The sequence below is a fragment of the Bombina bombina genome, chromosome 1 (assembly GCF_027579735.1).
Source record: "Bombina bombina isolate aBomBom1 chromosome 1, aBomBom1.pri, whole genome shotgun sequence".
NCBI classification, from domain to species: Eukaryota; Metazoa; Chordata; class Amphibia; order Anura; family Bombinatoridae; genus Bombina; species Bombina bombina.
Window position 1 is genome coordinate 2313881 of NC_069499.1, and position 22072 is coordinate 2335952.

At 50.0% G+C, this 22072-nt stretch overlaps 1 protein-coding gene across 1 annotated transcript in view; it reads left to right on the plus strand.

Moving 5' to 3' along the window:
- ABCD4 (ATP binding cassette subfamily D member 4) overlaps positions 1 to 22072 on the plus strand; it is a 559835-nt gene that overhangs the window by 215725 nt on the left and 322038 nt on the right. The window contains exon 4 of the mRNA XM_053696972.1: positions 4671 to 4721. Within this exon, the coding sequence (XP_053552947.1) occupies positions 4671 to 4721 (51 nt within the window). The remainder of the gene's footprint in view (positions 1 to 4670; positions 4722 to 22072) is intronic.

Below are 22072 nucleotides of genomic sequence, written 5' to 3' on the forward strand. Positions count from 1 at the left end.
GGGAGAGAGCACAAAAGAGATGGAGAGAGAGAGAGAGCAAACAAGAGGAGAGAGAGAGAGCAAAAGAGAGGGGGGAGAGAGAGAGCAAAAGAGAGGGGGGAGAGAGAGAGCAAAAGAGAGGGGGGAGAGAGAGAGCAAAAGAGAGGGGGGAGAGAGAGAGCAAAAGAGAGAGGGGGGAGAGAGCAAAAGAGAGAGGGGAGAGAGAGAGAGCAAAAGAGAGAGGGGAGAGAGAGAGAGCAAAAGAGAGGGGAGAGAGAGAGAGCAAAAGAGAGGGGAGAGAGAGAGCAAAAGAGAGGGGGGAGAGAGAGAGCAAAAGAGAGGGGGGGGATAGAGAGAAAGCAAGGGGTGGGACCGCTGTACTGCAAAAAATGGCTTGTGTACACGGGCTTTAGGACTAGTTACACATAATCAAATAGCCCTATGAAAATAAAAAAGGGCCTTTTGTGGGGCATTGCCCCAAAGAAATCAGCTCTTTTATCTGTAAAAAAAAAATACAAATACCCCCCAACAGTAAAACCCACCACCCACACAACCAAACCCCCCAAATAAAAACCTATCTAAAAAAACCTAAGCTCCCCATTGCCCTTAAAAGGGCATTTAGCTCTTTTTCAGCCCAAACCCCTAATCTAAAATTAAAACCCACCCAATAAACCCTTAAAAAAACCTAACACTAACCCCCGAAGATCCACTTACAGTTTTTGAAGACCCGACATCCATCCTCAACGAAGCGGCAGAAGTCCTCAGCGAAGCCGGCAGAAGTCTTCATCCAAGCCGGCAGAGGTCTTCATCCAGACGGCATCTTCTATCTTCATCCATCCGGCGCGGAGCAGCTCCATCTTCAAGACATCCGGCGCAGAGCATCGTCTTCTTCTGAACAATGAAGTTTCCCTTTAAATGACGTCATCCAAGATGACGTCCCTTACATTCTGATTGGCTGATAGAATTCTATCAGCCAATAGGAATTAAGGTGGAACAAATCCTATTGGCTGTTGCAATTAGCCAATAGGATTGAGCTTGCATTCTATTGGCTGATTGGAATAGCCAATAGAATGCGAGCTCAATCCTATTGGCTGATTGGATCAGCCAATAGGATGAAAGCTCAATCATATTGGCTGATTGCAACAGCCAGTAGGATTTTTTTCCACCTTTGTTTGTAACTTAGTAATTTTTAATAGTAGATTTAAATAATTTGAGTAGGGTTAGGTTTTTAAATATATAATATAATTAATTTAATTTGTAATTTTAGTATATTAGGGTAGGTTAATGAATAGTTTAATATAGTTTAATGTAATTTTAGTATAATAGCGTAGGTTAATTAATAGTTTAATGTAATTTTAGTATAATAGGGTAGGTTAATTAGTAGTTTAATATATTTTATTTTAATTCTAAAGGTAAGTTTAAATTTATTATAAGATAGGGATGAGTTAATATTTAATGTAAAGTTAGCGGGTTGTTAGGTTAATTTAGTTTATGGCGATGAGGGGGCTGGCGGTTTAGGGGTTAATAGGTTTAGTAAGTGGTAGTGATGTGGGAGGCCAGGGGTTTAGGGGTTAATACATTTATTTAGATGCGGTGGACTCCGGGAGTGGCGGGATAGGGGTTAATACATTTAATTAGTTGTGGTGGGCTCCGGGAGCAACGCAATAGGGGTTAATTACTTTATTTAGTTACGGTGATGTCGGGGAGCGGCGGGATAGGGGTTAATACTTTTATGTAGGTGGTGGCTGTGTCGGGGCGGCAGATTAAGGGTGTTTAGACTCGGGGTACATGTCAGGGTGTTAGGTGTAAACGTTACTTTTATTCTACCATAGAAATCAATGGGATATCTGGCAGCAGCGAACATAAGCTTTCGCTGCTTTCAGACTACCATTGATTCCTATGGCATCCGCGGCCTCCAGGGTGGCGGATTGAAAACCAGGTACGCTGGGCCGGAATAGTGGTGAGCGTACCTGTTAGAAGTTTGATAGCTTGCAAAAGGTGTCAGATAGTGCCAAATTTGTATTTGGAACATCTGTAATGACGTAAGCATCGATCTGTGTCTGACTGAGACCGGCGGATCGTATGTTACGTCACAAATTTCAAATTTTGCCAGTCTGTAGGCTTTGATAAATAGGGCGAATCGGGCTCGCCACAATTACGCTGCGGAATTCCAGAGTATTTGCGGTTGACGGCTTGATATAACACAAAGGTTTTATCACTGCATTTGGAAGGCATTTTTTTAATTGGTGTTCTTCCAGAAGGTTTACTTGGTATTCCTTTAGGATTCCTAGATTCATTCAGTTTAATACAAAATGGTTTTGACAAGGGTTTGTCCGCTAATTTCTAAAAGGCAAATTTCTGCTTTGTCTGGTTTTTTTTTTATTCGGAAGTTGTCTTACTTCCTGAGGTACAGTCCAGGTATAAGTTAGAATTAGGCCACTTTTGAATCCTATTTCTCCACCCTGGAAACTGAATCTAATTTTCTCTCCATTCAACATTTTTTGAACTAATGCATTCCACTGGTATCTGCCTTTACCTTGCAAAATACTCTTACTATTCGCAATCTCTTGAGCAAGGAGAGTTTGAGTTGTCTTGTGATTTCCTTTAGTAATTATTTAAAAGTAGAAGGCTATACTTTGTCCTAAATATGATTTTGCTCCTAATATAAGTTCCAAGAAAAATTACAATCAAGAAATGGTTATTCCTTCTAACTCTAAGTAGCGGCTATTACTTAATCTTGGAGTAGTTAACGTTTTTAAGTTCTATCTCCATGCTACTACAGATTACAGACCAACTTCTATTTTTTTTCTCTACTCTTTAACTTGTAAAGGGCAGAAAGCTAGTAAGGTAGTGTGGGCGTCTTGGGGTCACACGTTTTCTTACAGGTGGGTTAGGATAGTCACCTACTAAGCCTATTACAACTCTTCTTAAGAGCAGTTACAACATTGTGGGTTTTTTGTAAAAAAAAAAATATGCTTCTTTGGAGCTGATTTTCAAAGTTGCAAAATGTGTTCTCTGCATATTTTATTGCTTTGTGGCTTTGCTTTTTTGCAAGCAGCTTTTGGCATGAAAGTCCTTCAGGCCGCAGTGTTAGCTAATTAAGAACTGCCAGGAAATATTGTCCCACCCTTTACGTAACATAAGAACAGCAGAAAGGTTCAGTGGCACTACCTAAAAGGTTTATGAATGCCTACACCCTTGGTGTGTAAATCAGCTTCTTAGCTATATATTGGGGTGAGTGGTGCTGTGTATTATAAACTTTCAGAACCAACGATTGATGGGTTGAGGGCCCATCTTAGAATACACTATAAGCACTCATGGTAGGCATATGTGGCATTTAGTACTTGAGTTGAAAGTGAAACGATAATGGTCGGATAGATCTCACTAGCGCTGCGGAATCTGTTGGCGCTCTACAAATAACCGATAATAATAATAAATTTTAGCTCTGATTTTATGTGTATATAATAAGTTATGTTTTATTAACCCCAGTGAGATCTATCCAACCATTATCGTTTCACTTTCAACTCAAGTACTAAATGCCACATATGCCTACCATGAGTGCTAATAGTGTATTCTAAGATGGGCTCTCAACCCATCAATCGTTGGTTCTTTACGTAACATAGACCATCGGCTCGGGTATTAATCCCATATGTTATGGAGGAATGTGGATCATCCTCATTTTACGAAAGAAAACAAAGTTTATGCTTACCTGATTATTTTCTTTTGGAATGATGATGGTCCACAGGCCCTTCCCATTTACATTTTTAGGTAACCGTTCTTATGAGACCTCTACAGACCCTGCCTTGTCTTTCCTACCTATATGTTTGCTATTCTCTACTCTGCTATACGTTAAACTTAGAGAGAGATGGGAGGTGTTAGGGACTTTAAGCTCTGTTATGGGTTCTTGACCTCCTCCTAGTAGCGGGGAAAATATCCCTTATGTTATGGAGGACTGTGGACCAACATCATTCAAAAAGAAAAGAATTTATCAGGAAAGCATTTTCCTTTTACAGGACACTGCAAGCGACATAGCTACAGCAGTTACCTTAACCCTTGGCTCAAAGCTTTCATTCACAAGGCGGGGAAGACTCTCCCTAGACTTATTACTGCTCATTCAACTAGAGCTTCATCTTGTGCTTTTTGTCAAGGAGGCTACGTGATCCTCTCTTCACACTTTTTTACAAAATTTTACCATTTTAATGTGTGTGCTTCTTCTGAGGCTACTTTTGACCACTGCACCTGATCAGTAACATTCCTGCCTTAACTTGATAACTTCACTGCTAAGATCTTTCATGTGATGATATTGTGGACTCTCACCATCTTATGAAAGAAAACAAAATGTATTCTTACCTGATAAATTGATTTCTTTCAGGACGGTGAGAGTCCACAAGCCCTGCCCTTTTTTTTATACAGTTGATGACAGAACGTGTGCACTTCATTTGACCCACTTTGTCTTTCATGCTTTTTCTAGATTCCTTGCATATACTCAGCCATATGTATGACTGATAAAAGCTCTGGTATGTTGGGTGTTTTTTTGCCTCCTCCTAGTGGACTGCATTGTAATCCCACGTGCTGATTTTGTTGACTCTCATCCTCATGAAAGAAATGAATTTATCAAGTAAACATACATTTTGTCTCTTGATTTATGTCATGGATATGATTTTCCTGACTCTTGATTTTCTCTCTCTTAGGTTTAAACATGTTCAGGTTCGTGTCAATGCAGAAGGTGCCGCTTTCTACAGGTAGTGTGAGAATGATGTAAAGGAACTGAATTATTTAATATTACAATTGTCTAAAGGAAATATCTTGGGTTAAATGGAATGTGTCATTTTTTTGCCTCTGCTATGTCTTTATATCCTTGTAGAATCCTATCAGTACTTTGACCACTGGAGTAATTAGAAACACTTTGAGAGGAGGGTCATGGTCACCTGTCTTAGACCTTCAGAAATTAACAAACATTTCAAGTTTTCTTGCCTGCCTTTCATCATTTCTTCTCAATTCATTAGACCATTCACAAATAATTTAGTTACTATCACTATATAGGTATCACTGTTGTACTTGCTGATGAACGTACTGATCAGCATAGAGAGTTTTTTTCTTCTACAAGATACGAGTCCACGGATTTCATCCTTTCTTGTGGGATATTAACCTCCTGCTAACAGGAAGTGGCAAAGAGCACCACAGCAGAGCTGTATATATAGCCCCTCCCTTCCCCTCCACCTCCAGTCATTCTCTTTGCCTGTGTTATACTAAGAAGAGGTAAAGTGAGGTGTTAGTTTTAGTTTCTTCAATCAAGAAGATTTTTATTTTAAATGCTACCGGTGTGTACTATTTTCCTCAGGGGGATATGGAAGAAGATTTCTGCCCTGAGGTTTGATGATCTTAGCATTTGTAACTAAGATCCATGCTGGTTCCCACAAGACTTCTGAAGGTAACCATGAGACATCTTCAGTGTGGAGACCGGTTTCATGCTACAAGCAGCATTAAGGTATGTGCAGCCTTTTTATTCTGAGGAGACTTGGTATATCAGAACTGGCTGGCATTTATTTCCCTGTATGGGAATGGGGTAAGCAGTAATCCTATTTTATATGAAGGGTATTACTGGAGTCCCTGGATTTTATTTATAAATGGTTGACTTTATATGGGCATTATGTGACATGGGAGAGACAAAGAAAAACGATGTATACGTTTTTATTTTTTGGCATTAACATCTATTTGTTTGATGGTGTATTTGAGGGGTTATAGTGTGTTGTGAATAACTTAGGTGTAAAACCGATTTCCCATGCGGTTGTGTTTGGGCCTACTCCGGCATCGACCTTAAGGGGTGAGGCTTATTTTTGCACGCTCAGATGCGCACTTCCTTCAGGCTAGGCAGCAGCAAGCAGTAACTCCGGTGGCTCCTGGCTGTGCAAGCTGGTCTGGAGGGTTGGAAAGTTGTTTCAAAGTACCCTGGGGGCAGGTAGGCGCCACAGCAGAGGGTATTTTTGACTGTTAAATAACATATTGTTGATCTAAGTACTTTAAGAGCCTTATTTCTGCCCTTACTTCTGGGTGCAGTAATTTTTGGGTAAACCAACGATTTTTAGTTAAATTTAACGTTGTTTAAGCATTTTGGAAAAATTGTTCACTTTTTCTTTTCTTAAAGGCGCAGTACACGTTTTTTCAAAAGTTTATTTTAAGCAATAAATAAGTGTTTTAACGACTTTTGTGGTTATTACTAGTCTGTTCAACATGTCTGACATTGAGGAATCTGAATCTCATTGTTCTATGTGTTTAGAAGCTATTGTGCAACCCCTTCTAACATTGTGTAACTCTTGTACTGAAAGAGCCTTACATTGTAAAGACCATATATTAGGTCAAGAGAGTGTGCCTAAGGATGATTCTCAGTCTGAAGAGAATCAGGATATGCCATCCAATTCTCCCCAAGTGTCACAACCTTTAACGCCCACACAAGCGACGCCAAGTACCTCTAGTGCGCCTAATTCCTTTACTCTGCAGGAGATGGCTGCAGTTATGTCAACTACCCTTACAGAGGTATTGTCTAAATTACCAGTGTTGCAGGGTAAACCCAGTAGGTCAGGTATTAATGTAAATACTGAATCCTCTGATGCTTTATTAGCTATTTCCGATGTTCCCTCACAGTGCTCTGAGTTGGGGATTAGGGAATTACTGTCTGAGGGTGAAATTTCAGAATCAGGGAATGTTTTACCTCAGACAGATTCGGACGCTATGTCCTTTAAATTTAATCTTGAACACCTCCGTCTGTTGCTTAGGGAGGTTTTAGCGACTCTGGATGATTGTGACCATTGTAATTCCTCCAGAGAAATTGTGTAAAATGGATAAATATCTAGAAGTACCTATTTACACTGATGTTTTTCCGGTTCCTAAGAGAATTTCTGAAATTATAAGAAAGGAATGGGATAGACCAGGTATACAGTTTTCTCCCCCTCCTAATATTAAGAAAATGTTTCCCATATCAGATACCATTTGGGACTCATGGCAAACGGTCCCTAAGGTAGAGGGAGCTATATCTACCCTAGCTAAGCGTACTACTATACCCATTGAGGATAGTTGTGCTTTCAAAGACCTTTTGGATAAGAAATTAGAGGGTCTACTAAAGAAATTATTTGTTAATCAGGGGTTTCTTTTACAACCTACGGCTTGCATTGTTCCAGTAACTACTGCAGCAGCTTTTTGGTTTGAGCCTCTAGAAGAGTCTCTTAAGGTTGAGACTCCATTAGATGAAATCTTAGATAGAATTAAGGCTCTCCAGCTAGCTAATTCTTTTATTACTGATGCCGCTTTTCAAATTGCTAAATTAGCGGCAAAGAATGCAGGATTTGCTATTTTAGCACGTAGAGCATTGTGGCTCAAATCTTGGTCTGCTGATGTCTCATCAAAAACTAAGCTTTTAGCTATTCCTTTTAAGGGTAAGACCCTTTTTTGACCTGAATTGAAGCAAATCATTTCTGACATTACAGGAGGTAAAGGTCATGCCCTACTTCAGGATAAGTCTGTTAAAATGAGGGGTAAACAGAATAATTTTCGTTCCTTTAGGAACTTTAAAGGAGGACCCCCCGCTTCCTCTTCTTCCACAAAGCAGGAAGGGAACTTTACCCAATCTAAGTCAGTCTGGAGAACCAATCAGAACTGGAATAAGGGTAAACAATCCAAAAAGCCCGCTGCTGCTCCTAAGACAGCATGAAGGGGCGGCCCCCGATCCGGGACCGGATCTAGTAGGGGGCAGACTCTCTTTCTTTGTCCAGGCTTGGGCAAGAGATGTTCAGGACCCCTGGGCACTAGAAATAGTGACCCACGGTTATCAATTGGAATTCAAGGACTTTCTCCCAAGAGGGAGATTTCATCTTTCAAAGTTATCTGCAAACCAGATAAAAAGAGAGGCGTTCTTATGCTGTGTAAAAGACCTTTTTACTATGGGAGTAATTTGCCCAGTTCCAAAATTGGAACAGGGACAGGGGTTTTACTCAAACCTATTTGTGGTTCCCAAAAAGAGGGAACGTTCAGACCTATTTTAGACCTCAAGTGTCTAAACAAATTTCTAAGACTTCCATCATTCAAGATGGAGACAATACGAACAATTTTACCAATGATCCAGGAGGGTCAATATATGACTATCGTGGACTTGAAGGATGCTTACTTTCATATTCCTATCCACAAGGATCATCATCAGTTTCTAAGGTTTGCCTTCTTGGACAAACATTATCAATTTGTGGCTCTTCCCTTCAGGTTGGCCACAGCACCCAGAATTTTCACAAAGGTTCTAGGGTCTCTTTTGGCGGTTCATACCGCGAGGCATAGCGGTGGCGCCTTATCTGGACGATATTCTGATCCAGGCGTCAACATATCATCTGACAAAATCTCACACGGACACAGTGCTGTCTTTTCTGAGAACTCACGGCTGGAAGGTGAACATAGAGAAGAGTTCACTTGTCCCACAGACAAGGGTTCCTTTCTTGGGAAACTCTGATAGACTCGGTAGCCATGAAAATATTTCTGACGGAGGTCAGAAAATCAAAGATTCTAAATACTTGCCGAGCACTTCAGTCCATTCCTCGGCCATCAGTGGCTCAGTGTATGGAGGTAATTGGATTAATGGTAGCGGCAATGGACATCATTCCGTTTGCTCGCTTTCATCTCAGACCACTGCAGCTGTGCATGCTCGGACAGTGGAATGGGGATTATGCGGATTTATCTCCTCAGATAAATCTAGATCAAGAAACCAGAGACTCTCTTCTTTGGTGGTTGTCGCTTGATCATCTGTCCCAGGGGACTTGCTTCCGCAGACCCTCTTGGGTGATAGTGACAACGGACACCAGCCTTCTGGGCTGGGGTGCAGTCTGGAATTCCCTGAAGGCTCAGGGTGTTTGGACTCAGGTGGAGTCTCTCTACTTCCAATCAATATGCTGGAACGGAGAGCAATTTTCAATGCGCTTCAGGCATGGCCTCAGTTGGCTTCGGCCAAATTCATCAGATTCCAGTCGGACAGCATTACGTCTGTGGCCTATATCAATCATCGGGGGGAACAAGGAGTTCCTTAGCGATGAGAGAGGTATCCAAAATAATCCGTTGGGCGGAGGCCCACTTTTGTCATCTGTCAGCAATCCACATCCCAGGTGTAGAGAACTGGGAAGCGGATTTTCTAAGCAGACAGACTTTTCATCCGGGGGAGTGGGAACTCCACCCGGAGGTATTTGCCTCATTGATTCGCCGATGGGGCAAACCGGAATTGGATCTGATGGCATCTCGACAGAATGCCAAGCTTCCAAGATACGGATCCAGGTCAAGGGATCCCCAGGCCGAACTGATAGATGCCTTGGCAGTGCCTTGGTCGTTCAGCCTAGCTTATATGTTTCCACCTTTTCCTCTCCTCCCACGCGTGATTGCTCGAATCAGACAGGAGAGAGCTTCGGTGATCCTGATAACGCCTGCGTGGCCACGCAGGACTTGGTTTGCGGATCTAGTGGACATGTCTTCACTACCAACGTGGAAACTTCCTTTGAGACAGGACCTTCTCATTCAAGGTCCTTTCCAACATCCAAATCTAACTTCTCTGCAGCTGACTGCGTGGAGATTGAACGCTTGATTTTATCGAAGCGAGGAATCTCTGATTCTGTTATCAGTACCTTGATACAGGCTAGAAAGCCTGTCACTAGAAAAATCTATCATAAGATATGGCGTAAATATCTTTATTGGTGTGAATCCAAGGGTTACTCATGGAGTAAAGTTAGGATTCCTAGGATTCTGTCTTTTCTCCAAGAAGGATTGGAGAAAGGCTTATCAGCTAGTTCCTTAAAGGGACAAATTTCTGCATTGTCAATTTTGTTTCACAAACGTTTGGCAGATGTGCCAGATGTTCAGTCTTTTTGTCAGGCTTTATCTAGAATTAAGCCTGTATTTAGACCAATTACTCCTCCCTGGAGTTTGAATTTAGTTCTTCGAGTTCTTCAACGGGTTCCGTTTGAACCTTTACATTCCATAGATATAAAGTTATTTTCTGTTTTTGGTTGCTATTTCTTCTGCTCGAAGAGTTTCTGAGCTTTCAGCTTTACAGTGTGATTTGCCTTATCTCATATTTCATTCTGATAAGGTGGTTTTACGTACCAAACCTGGTTTTCTTCCTAAGGTTGTTTCGAATAAGAATATTAATCAGGAAATTGTTGTTCCTTCATTGTGTTCTAATCCTTCTTCTAAGAAGGAGCATCTGTTACATAACTTGGATGTGGTCCATGCCTTAAAGTTTTACTTACAGGCAACTAAGGATTTCCGTCAATCATCTTCATTGTTCATTGTTTATTCTGGAAAGCGTAGGGGTCAGAAAGCTACTGCTACCTCTTTCTTTTTGGCTGAGAAGTATCATCCGTTTGGCTTATGAGACTGCTGGACAGCAGCCTCCTGAAAGAATTACGGCTCATTCTACTAGGGCTGTGGCTTCCACATGGGCTTTTAAAAAACGATGCATCTGTTGAACAGATTTGTAAGGCTGCGACTTGGTCGTCCCTTCATACTTTTTCCAAATTTTATACTTTTGCTTCTTCTGAGGCTGTTTTTGGGAGAAAAGTTCTTCAAGCAGTGGTGCCTTCCATTTAGGTTCCTGTCCTGTCCCTCCCTTTCAGCCGTGTCCTGTTGCTTTGGTATTGTATCCCACAAGTAAGGATGAAATCCGTGGACTCTTCGTATCTTGTAGAAGAAAAGGAAATTTATGCTTACCTGATAAATTGATTTCTTCTACGATACGACGAGTCCACGGCCCTCCCTGTCAATTTTAAACAGATTATGTTTTTTATTATTTATAACTTCAGTCACCTGCACCTTTTAGCTTTTCCTTTCTCTTCCTATAACCTTCAGTCGAATGACTGAGGGTGGAGGGGAAGGGGAGGAGCTATATATACAGCTCTGCTGTGGTGCTCTTTGCCACTTCCTGTTAGCAGGAGGATAATATCCCACAAGTAAGGATGAAATCCGTGGACTCGTCGTATCGTAGAAGAAATCAATTTATCAGGTAAGCATAAATTTCCTTTTTTTTTCGAAATGTATGTTGTGATCAAGATATGTTCAATTTAGAAAAAGTCAACTAATTAGCCTGATTTCTGTTTTCTTGCAAGCAGAATTTCAGACACATCTGTAACGGTTCGTAACCTTTTTCTCCTTATAATGGCTTAGGCCCCAATATTCAAAGCAAACCAACATGGCTGCTACCCTCCTCGCAACCTGCACTTCGCTGCTTTGAACATATCAATCTGGTGTCTCGCTAACTCACGCTAAACGCCTTTAACTATTTCACACCTAACTTACACTCCCCTGCTCTGTCTCTCTACCTCCCACTGACCGCCTACACCTACGTCTGAGCTCACCTACACTCCCCCTGCACCGCCCAGCTAACTCCAACCTGACTGCCTACACCTATGTCACGCCTAACCTACACTCCCCCTGCTCTGTCTCTCTACCTCCCACTGACCGCCTACACCTACGTCTGAGCACACCTACACTACCCCTGCACCGCCCAGCTAACTCCAACCTGACTGCCTACACCTACGTCAGAGCTCACCTACACTCCCCTTGCACCGCCCAGCTAACTCCAACCTGACTGCCTACACCTACGTCACGCCTAACCTACACTCCCCCTGCTCTGTCTCTCTACCTCCCACTGACCGCCTACACCTACGTCTGAGCACACCTACACTACCCCTGCACCGCCCAGCTAACTCCAACCTAACTGCCTACACCTACGTCAGAGCTCACCTACACTCCCCTTGCACCGCCCAGCTAACTCCAACCTGACTGCCTACACCTACGTCACGCCTAACCTACACTCACCCTGCTCTGTCTCTCTTCCTCCCACCCACCGCCTACACCTACGTCTGAGCTCACCTACACTCCCCCTGCACCGCCCAGCTAACTCCAACCTGACTGCCTACACCTATGTCACGCCTAACCTACACTCCCCTGCTCTGTCTCTCTACCTCCCACCGACCGCCTACACCTACGTCTGAGCTCACCTACACTCCCCTTGCACCTCCCAGCTAACTCCAACCTAACTGCCTACACCTACGTCAGAGCTCACCTACACTCCCCTTGCACCGCCCAGCTAACTCCAACCTGACTGCCTACACCTACGTCACGCCTAACCTACACTCCCCCTGCTCTGTCCCTCTACGTCCCACCGACCGCCTACACCTACGTCAGAGCTCACCTACACTCCCCTTGCACCTCCCAGCTAACTCCAACCTAACTGCCTACACCTACGTCACGCCTAACCTACACTCGCCCTGCTCTGTCTCTCTACCTCCCACTGACCGCCTACACCTACGTCAGAGCTCACTTACACTCCCCCTGCACCGCCCAGCTAACTCCAACCTGACTGCCTACACCTACGTCAGAGCTCACCTACACTCCCCTTGCACCGCCCAGCTAACTCCAACCTGACTGCCTACACCTACGTCACGCCTAACCTACACTCCCCCTGCTCTGTCCCTCTACGTCCCACTGACCGCCTACACCTACGTCAGAGCTCACCTACACTCCCCTTGCACCGCCCAGCTAACTCCAACCTGACTGCCTACAGCTACGTCAGAGCTCACCTACACTACCCCTGCACCGCCCAGCTAACTCCAACCTAACTGCCTACACCTACGTCAGAGCTCACCTACACTCCCCTTGCACCGCCCAGCTAACTCCAACCTGACTGCCTACACCTACGTCAGAGCTCACCTACACTCCCCCTGCACCGCCCAGCTAACTCCAACCTGACTGCCTACACCTACGTCACGCCTAACCTACACTCCCCCTGCTCTGCCTCTCTACCTCCCACCGACTGCCTACACCTACGTCAGAGCTCACCTACACTCCCCTTGCACCGCCCAGCTAACTCCAACCTGACTGCCTACACCTACGTCACGCCTAACCTACACTCCCCCTGATCTGCCTCTCTACCTCCCACCGACCGCCTACACCTACGTCAGAGCTCACCTACACTCCCCTTGCACCGCCCAGCTAACTCCAACCTAACTGCCTACACCTACGTCACACCTAACCTACACTCCCCCTGCTCTGCCTCTCAACCTCCCACCGACCGCCTACACCTACGTCTGAGCTCACCTACACTTCCCCTGCACCGCCCAGCTAAGTCCAACCTGACTGCCTACAGCTACGTCTGAGTTCACCTACACTCCCCCTGCACCGCCCAGCTAACTCCAACCTGACTGCCTACACCTACGTCACGCCTAACCTACACTCCCCCTGCTCTGTCCCTCTACGTCCCACCGACCGCCTACACCTACGTCAGAGCTCACCTACACTCCCCTTGCACCGCCCAGCTAACTCCAACCTAGCTGTCTACACCTACGTCACGCCTAACCTACACTCCCCCTGCTCTGTCTCCCTACCTCCCACCCATCGCCTACAGCTACGTCAGAGCTCACCTACACTCCCCCTGCACCACCCAGCTAACTCCAACCTGACTGCCTACACCTACGTCACGCCTAACCTACACTCCCCTTGCTCTGTCCCTCTACGTCCCACCGACCGCCTACACCTACGTCAGAGCTCACCTACACTCCCCCTGCACCACCCAGCTAACTCCAACCTGACTGCCTACACCTACGTCATGCCTAACCTACACTCCCCCTGCTCTGTCCCTCTACGTCCCACCGACCGCCTACACCTACGTCTGAGCTCACCTACACTCCCCCTGCTCTGCCTCTCTACCTCCCACCGACTGCCTACACCTACGTCAGAGCTCACCTACACTCCCCTTGCACCGCCCAGCTAACTCCAACCTGACTGCCTACACCTACGTCACGCCTAACCTACACACTCCCCCTGATCTGCCTCTCTACCTCCCACCGACCGCCTACACCTACGTCAGAGCTCACCTACACTCCCCTTGCACCGCCCAGCTAACTCCAACCTAACTGCCTACACCTACGTCACACCTAACCTACACTCCCCCTGCTCTGCCTCTCTACCTCCCATCGACTGCCTACACCTACGTCAGAGCTCACCTACACTCCCCTTGCACCGCCCAGCTAACTCCAACCTGACTGCCTACACCTACATCACGCCTAACCTACACTCCCCCTGCTATGCCTCTCTACCTCCCACCGACCGCCTACACCTACGTCAGAGCTCACCTACACTCCCCTTGCACCGCCCAGCTAACTCCAACCTAACTGCCTACACCTACGTCACGCCTAACCTACACTCCCCTGCTCTGTCTCTCAACCTCCCACCGACCGCCTACACCTACGTCAGAGCTCACCTACACTACCCCTGCACCGCCCAGCTAACTCCAACCTGACTGCCTACACCTACGTCAGAGCTCACCTACACTCCCCTTGCACCGCCCAGCTAACTCCAACCTAACTGCCTACACTTACGTCACGCCTAACCTACACTCCCCTGCTCTGTCTCTCAACCTCCCACCGACCGCCTACACCTACGTCTGAGCTCACCTACACTTCCCCTGCACCGCCCAGCTAAGTCCAACCTGACTGCCTACAGCTACGTCTGAGTTCACCTACACTCCCCCTGCACCACCCAGCTAACTCCAACCTGACTGCCTACACCTACGTCACGCCTAACCTACACTCCCCCTGCTCTGTCCCTCTACGTCCCACCGACCGCCTACACCTACGTCAGAGCTCACCTACACTCCCCCTGCACCACCCAGCTAACTCCAACCTGACTGCCTACACCTACGTCATGCCTAACCTACACTCCCCCTGCTCTGTCCCTCTACGTCCCACCGACCGCCTACACCTACGTCTGAGCTCACCTACACTCCCCCTGCTCTGCCTCTCTACCTCCCACCGACTGCCTACACCTACGTCAGAGCTCACCTACACTCCCCTTGCACCGCCCAGCTAACTCCAACCTGACTGCCTACACCTACGTCACGCCTAACCTACACACTCCCCCTGATCTGCCTCTCTACCTCCCACCGACCGCCTACACCTACGTCAGAGCTCACCTACACTCCCCTTGCACCGCCCAGCTAACTCCAACCTAACTGCCTACACCTACGTCACACCTAACCTACACTCCCCCTGCTCTGCCTCTCTACCTCCCACCGACCGCCTACACCTACGTCAGAGCTCACCTACACTCCCCTTGCACCGCCCAGCTAACTCCAACCTGACTACCTACACCTACATCACGCCTAACCTACACACTCCCCCTGATCTGCCTCTCTACCTCCCACCGACCGCCTACACCTACGTCAGAGCTCACCTACACTCCTCTTGCACCGCCCAGCTAACTCCAACCTGACTGCCTACACCTACGTCACGCCTAACCTACACTCCCCTGCTCTGTCTCTCAACCTCCCACCGACCGCCTACACCTACGTCTGAGCTCACCTCCACTCCCCCTGCACCGCCCAGCTAAGTCCAACCTGACTGCCTACAGCTACGTCTGAGTTCACCTACACTCCCCCTGCACCGCCCAGCTAACTCCAACCTGACTGCCTACACCTACGTCACGCCTAACCTACACTCCCCCTGCTCTGTCCCTCTACGTCCCACCGACCGCCTACACCTACGTCAGAGCTCACCTACACTCCCCTTGCACCTCCCAGCTAACTCCAACCTAACTGCCTACACCTACGTCACGCCTAACCTACACTCCCCCTGCTCTGCCTCTCAACCTCCCACCGACCGCCTACACCTACGTCAGAGCTCACCTACACTCCCCTTGCACCGCCCAGCTAACTCCAACCTGACTGCCTACAGCTACGTCATGCCTAACCTACACTCCCTGCTCTGTCCCTCTACCTCCCACCGACCGCCTACACCTACGTCAGAGCTCACCTACACTCCCCTTGCACCGCCCAGCTAACTCCAACCTGACTGCCTACAGCTACGTCACGCCTAACCTACACCCCCCCTGCTCTGCCTCTCTTTCTCCCACCGACCGCCTACACCTACGTCAGAGCTCACCTACACTCCCCTTGCACCGCCCAGCTAACTCCAACCTGACTGCCTACAGCTACGTCACGCCTAACCTACACTCCCCCTGCTCTGTCCCTCTACCTCCCACCGACCGCCTACACCTACGTCAGAGCTCACCTACACTCCCCTTGCACCGCCCAGCTAACTCCAACCTGACTGCCTACACCTACGTCACGCCTAACCTACACACTCCCCCTGATCTGCCTCTCTACCTCCCACCGACTGCCTACACCTACATCACGCCTAACCTACACTCCCCCTGCTCTGCCTCTCTACCTCCCACCGACCGCCTACACCTACGTCTGAGCTCACCTACACTCCCCCTGCACCGCCCAGCTAACTCCAACCTGACTGCCTACACCTACGTCAGAGCTCACCTACACTCCCCCTGCACCGCCCAGCTAACTCCAACCTGACTGCCTACACCTACGTCACGCCTAACCTACACTCCCCCTGCTCTGCCTCTCTACCTCCCACCGACTGCCTACACCTACGTCAGAGCTCACCTACACTCCCCTTGCACCGCCCAGCTAACTCCAACCTGACTGCCTACACCTACGTCACGCCTAACCTACACTCCCCCTGCTCTGTCCCTCTACGTCCCACCGACCGCCTACACCTACGTCAGAGCTCACCTACACTCCCCTTGCACCGCCCAGCTAACTCCAACCTAGCTGTCTACACCTACGTCACGCCTAACCTACACTCCCCCTGCTCTGTCTCCCTACCTCCCACCCATCGCCTACAGCTACGTCAGAGCTCACCTACACTCCCCCTGCACCACCCAGCTAACTCCAACCTGACTGCCTACACCTACGTCACGCCTAACCTACACTCCCCTTGCTCTGTCCCTCTACGTCCCACCGACCGCCTACACCTACGTCAGAGCTCACCTACACTCCCCCTGCACCACCCAGCTAACTCCAACCTGACTGCCTACACCTACGTCATGCCTAACCTACACTCCCCCTGCTCTGTCCCTCTACGTCCCACCGACCGCCTACACCTACGTCTGAGCTCACCTACACTCCCCCTGCTCTGCCTCTCTACCTCCCACCGACTGCCTACACCTACGTCAGAGCTCACCTACACTCCCCTTGCACTGCCCAGCTAACTCCAACCTGACTGCCTACACCTACGTCACGCCTAACCTACACACTCCCCCTGATCTGCCTCTCTACCTCCCACCGACCGCCTACACCTACGTCAGAGCTCACCTACACTCCCCTTGCACCGCCCAGCTAACTCCAACCTAACTGCCTACACCTACGTCACACCTAACCTACACTCCCCCTGCTCTGCCTCTCTACCTCCCATCGACTGCCTACACCTACGTCAGAGCTCACCTACACTCCCCTTGCACCGCCCAGCTAACTCCAACCTGACTGCCTACACCTACGTCACGCCTAACCTACACTCCCCCTGCTCTGCCTCTCTACCTCCCATCGACTGCCTACACCTACGTCAGAGCTCACCTACACTCCTCTTGCACCGCCCAGCTAACTCCAACCTGACTGCCTACACCTACGTCACGCCTAACCTACACTCCCCTGCTCTGTCTCTCAACCTCCCACCGACCGCCTACACCTACGTCTGAGCTCACCTCCACTCCCCCTGCACCGCCCAGCTAAGTCCAACCTGACTGCCTACAGCTACGTCTGAGTTCACCTACACTCCCCCTGCACCGCCCAGCTAACTCCAACCTGACTGCCTACACCTACGTCACGCCTAACCTACACTCCCCCTGCTCTGTCCCTCTACGTCCCACCGACCGCCTACACCTACGTCAGAGCTCACCTACACTCCCCTTGCACCTCCCAGCTAACTCCAACCTAACTGCCTACACCTACGTCACGCCTAACCTACACTCCCCCTGCTCTGCCTCTCAACCTCCCACCGACCGCCTACACCTACGTCAGAGCTCACCTACACTCCCCTTGCACCGCCCAGCTAACTCCAACCTGACTGCCTACAGCTACGTCACGCCTAACCTACACTCCCTGCTCTGTCCCTCTACCTCCCACCGACCGCCTACACCTACGTCAGAGCTCACCTACACTCCCCTTGCACCGCCCAGCTAACTCCAACCTGACTGCCTACAGCTACGTCACGCCTAACCTACACCCCCCCTGCTCTGCCTCTCTTTCTCCCACCGACCGCCTACACCTACGTCAGAGCTCACCTACACTCCCCTTGCACCGCCCAGCTAACTCCAACCTGACTGCCTACAGCTACGTCACGCCTAACCTACACTCCCCCTGCTCTGTCCCTCTACCTCCCACCGACCGCCTACACCTACGTCAGAGCTCACCTACACTCCCCTTGCACCGCCCAGCTAACTCCAACCTGACTGCCTACACCTACGTCACGCCTAACCTACACACTCCCCCTGATCTGCCTCTCTACCTCCCACCGACTGCCTACACCTACATCACGCCTAACCTACACTCCCCCTGCTCTGCCTCTCTACCTCCCACCGACCGCCTACACTTACGTCTGAGCTCACCTACACTCCCCCTGCACCGCCCAGCTAACTCCAACCTGACTGCCTACACCTACGTCAGAGCTCACCTACACTCCCCCTGCACCGCCCAGCTAACTCCAACCTGACTGCCTACACCTACGTCACGCCTAACCTACACTCCCCCTGCTCTGCCTCTCTACCTCCCACCGACTGCCTACACCTACGTCAGAGCTCACCTACACTCCCCTTGCACCGCCCAGCTAACTCCAACCTGACTGCCTACACCTACGTCACGCCTAACCTACACTCCCCCTGCTCTGTCCCTCTACGTCCCACCGACCGCCTACACCTACGTCAGAGCTCACCTACACTCCCCTTGCACCGCCCAGCTAACTCCAACCTAGCTGTCTACACCTACGTCACGCCTAACCTACACTCCCCTGCTCTGTCTCCCTACCTCCCACCCATCGCCTACAGCTACGTCAGAGCTCACCTACACTCCCCCTGCACCACCCAGCTAACTCCAACCTGACTGCCTACACCTACGTCACGCCTAACCTACACTCCCCCTGCTCTGTCCCTCTACGTCCCACCGACCGCCTACACCTACGTCAGAGCTCACCTACACTCCCCCTGCACCACCCAGCTAACTCCAACCTGACTGCCTACACCTACGTCATGCCTAACCTACACTCCCCCTGCTCTGTCCCTCTACGTCCCACCGACCGCCTACACCTACGTCTGAGCTCACCTACACTCCCCCTGCTCTGCCTCTCTACCTCCCACCGACTGCCTACACCTACGTCAGAGCTCACCTACACTCCCCTTGCACTGCCCAGCTAACTCCAACCTGACTGCCTACACCTACGTCACGCCTAACCTACACACTCCCCCTGATCTGCCTCTCTACCTCCCACCGACCGCCTACACCTACGTCAGAGCTCACCTACACTCCCCTTGCACCGCCCAGCTAACTCCAACCTAACTGCCTACACCTACGTCACACCTAACCTACACTCCCCCTGCTCTGCCTCTCTACCTCCCATCGACTGCCTACACCTACGTCAGAGCTCACCTACACTCCCCTTGCACCGCCCAGCTAACTCCAACCTGACTGCCTACACCTACATCACGCCTAACCTACACTCCCCCTGCTATGCCTCTCTACCTCCCACCGACCGCCTACACCTACGTCAGAGCTCACCTACACTCCCCTTGCACCGCCCAGCTAACTCCAACCTAACTGCCTACACCTACGTCACGCCTAACCTACACTCCCCTGCTCTGTCTCTCAACCTCCCACCGACCGCCTACACCTACGTCAGAGCTCACCTACACTACCCCTGCACCGCCCAGCTAACTCCAACCTGACTGCCTACACCTACGTCAGAGCTCACCTACACTCCCCTTGCACCGCCCAGCTAACTCCAACCTAACTGCCTACACCTACGTCACGCCTAACCTACACTCCCCTGCTCTGTCTCTCAACCTCCCACCGACCGCCTACACCTACGTCTGAGCTCACCTACACTTCCCCTGCACCGCCCAGCTAAGTCCAACCTGACTGCCTACAGCTACGTCTGAGTTCACCTACACTCCCCCTGCACCACCCAGCTAACTCCAACCTGACTGCCTACGTCACGCCTAACCTACACTCCCCCTGCTCTGTCCCTCTACGTCCCACCGACCGCCTACACCTACGTCAGAGCTCACCTACACTCCCCTTGCACCGCCCAGCTAACTCCAACCTAGCTGTCTACACCTACGTCACGCCTAACCTACACTCCCCCTGCTCTGTCTCCCTACCTCCCACCCATCGCCTACAGCTACGTCAGAGCTCACCTACACTCCCCCTGCACCACCCAGCTAACTCCAACCTGACTGCCTACACCTACGTCACGCCTAACCTACACTCCCCCTGCTCTGTCCCTCTACGTCCCACCGACCGCCTACACCTACGTCAGAGCTCACCTACACTCCCCTTGCACCGCCCAGCTAACTCCAACCTGACTGCCTACACCTACATCACACCTAACCTACACTCCCCCTGCTATGCCTCTCTACCTCCCACCGACCGCCTACACCTACGTCAGAGCTCACCTACACTCCTCTTGCACCGCCCAGCTAACTCCAACCTGACTGCCTACACCTACGTCACGCCTAACCTACACTCCCCTGCTCTGTCTCTCAACCTCCCACCGACCGCCTACACCTACGTCTGAGCTCACCTCCACTCCCCCTGCACCGCCCAGCTAAGTCCAACCTGACTGCCTACAGCTACGTCTGAGTTCACCTACACTCCCCCTGCACCGCCCAGCTAACTCCAACCTGACTGCCTACACCTACGTCACGCCTAACCTACACTCCCCCTGCTCTGTCCCTCTACGTCCCACCGACCGCCTACACCTACGTCAGAGCTCACCTACACTCCCCTTGCACCTCCCAGCTAACTCCAACCTAACTGCCTACACCTACGTCACGCCTAACCTACACTCCCCCTGCTCTGCCTCTCAACCTCCCACCGACCGCCTACACCTACGTCAGAGCTCACCTACACTCCCCTTGCACCGCCCAGCTAACTCCAACCTGACTGCCTACAGCTACGTCACGCCTAACCTACACTCCCTGCTCTGTCCCTCTACCTCCCACCGACCGCCTACACCTACGTCAGAGCTCACCTACACTCCCCTAGCACCGCCCAGCTAACTCCAACCTGACTGCCTACACCTACGTTACGCCTAACCTACACACTCCCCCTGATCTGCCTCTCTACCTCCCACCGACTGCCTACACCTACATCACGCCTAACCTACACTCCCCCTGCTCTGCCTCTCTACCTCCCACCGACCGCCTACACCTACGTCTGAGCTCACCTACACTCCCCCTGCACCGCCCAGCTAACTCCAACCTGACTGCCTACACCTACGTCAGAGCTCACCTACACTCCCCCTGCACCGCCCAGCTAACTCCAACCTGACTGCCTACACCTACGTCACGCCTAACCTACACTCCCCCTGCTCTGCCTCTCTACCTCCCACCGACTGCCTACACCTACGTCAGAGCTCACCTACACTCCCCTTGCACCGCCCAGCTAACTCCAACCTAACTGTCTACACCTACGTCACGCCTAACCTACACTCCCCCTGCTCTGTCTCTCTACCTCCCACCCACCGCCTACAGCTACGTCAGAGCTCACCTACACTCCCCCTGCACCACCCAGCTAACTCCAACCTGACTGCCTACACCTACGTCACGCCTAACCTACACTCCCCCTGCTCTGCCTCTCTACCTCCCACCGACCGCCTACACCTACGTCAGAGCTCACCTACACTCCCCTTGCACCGCCCAGCTAACTCCAACCTGACTGCCTACACCTACGTCTGAGCTCACCTACACTCCCCCTGCTCTGTCCCTCTACGTTCCACCGACTGCCTACACCTACGTCAGAGCTCACCTACACTCCCCTTGCACCTCCCAGCTAACTCCAACCTAACTGTCTACACCTACATCACGCCTAACCTACACTCGCCCTGCTCTGCCTCTCTACCTCCCACCGACCGCCTACACCTACGTCAGAGCTCACCTACACTCCCCTTGCACCGCCCAGCTAACTCCAACCTGACTGCCTACACCTACGTCAGAGCTCACCTACACTCCCCTT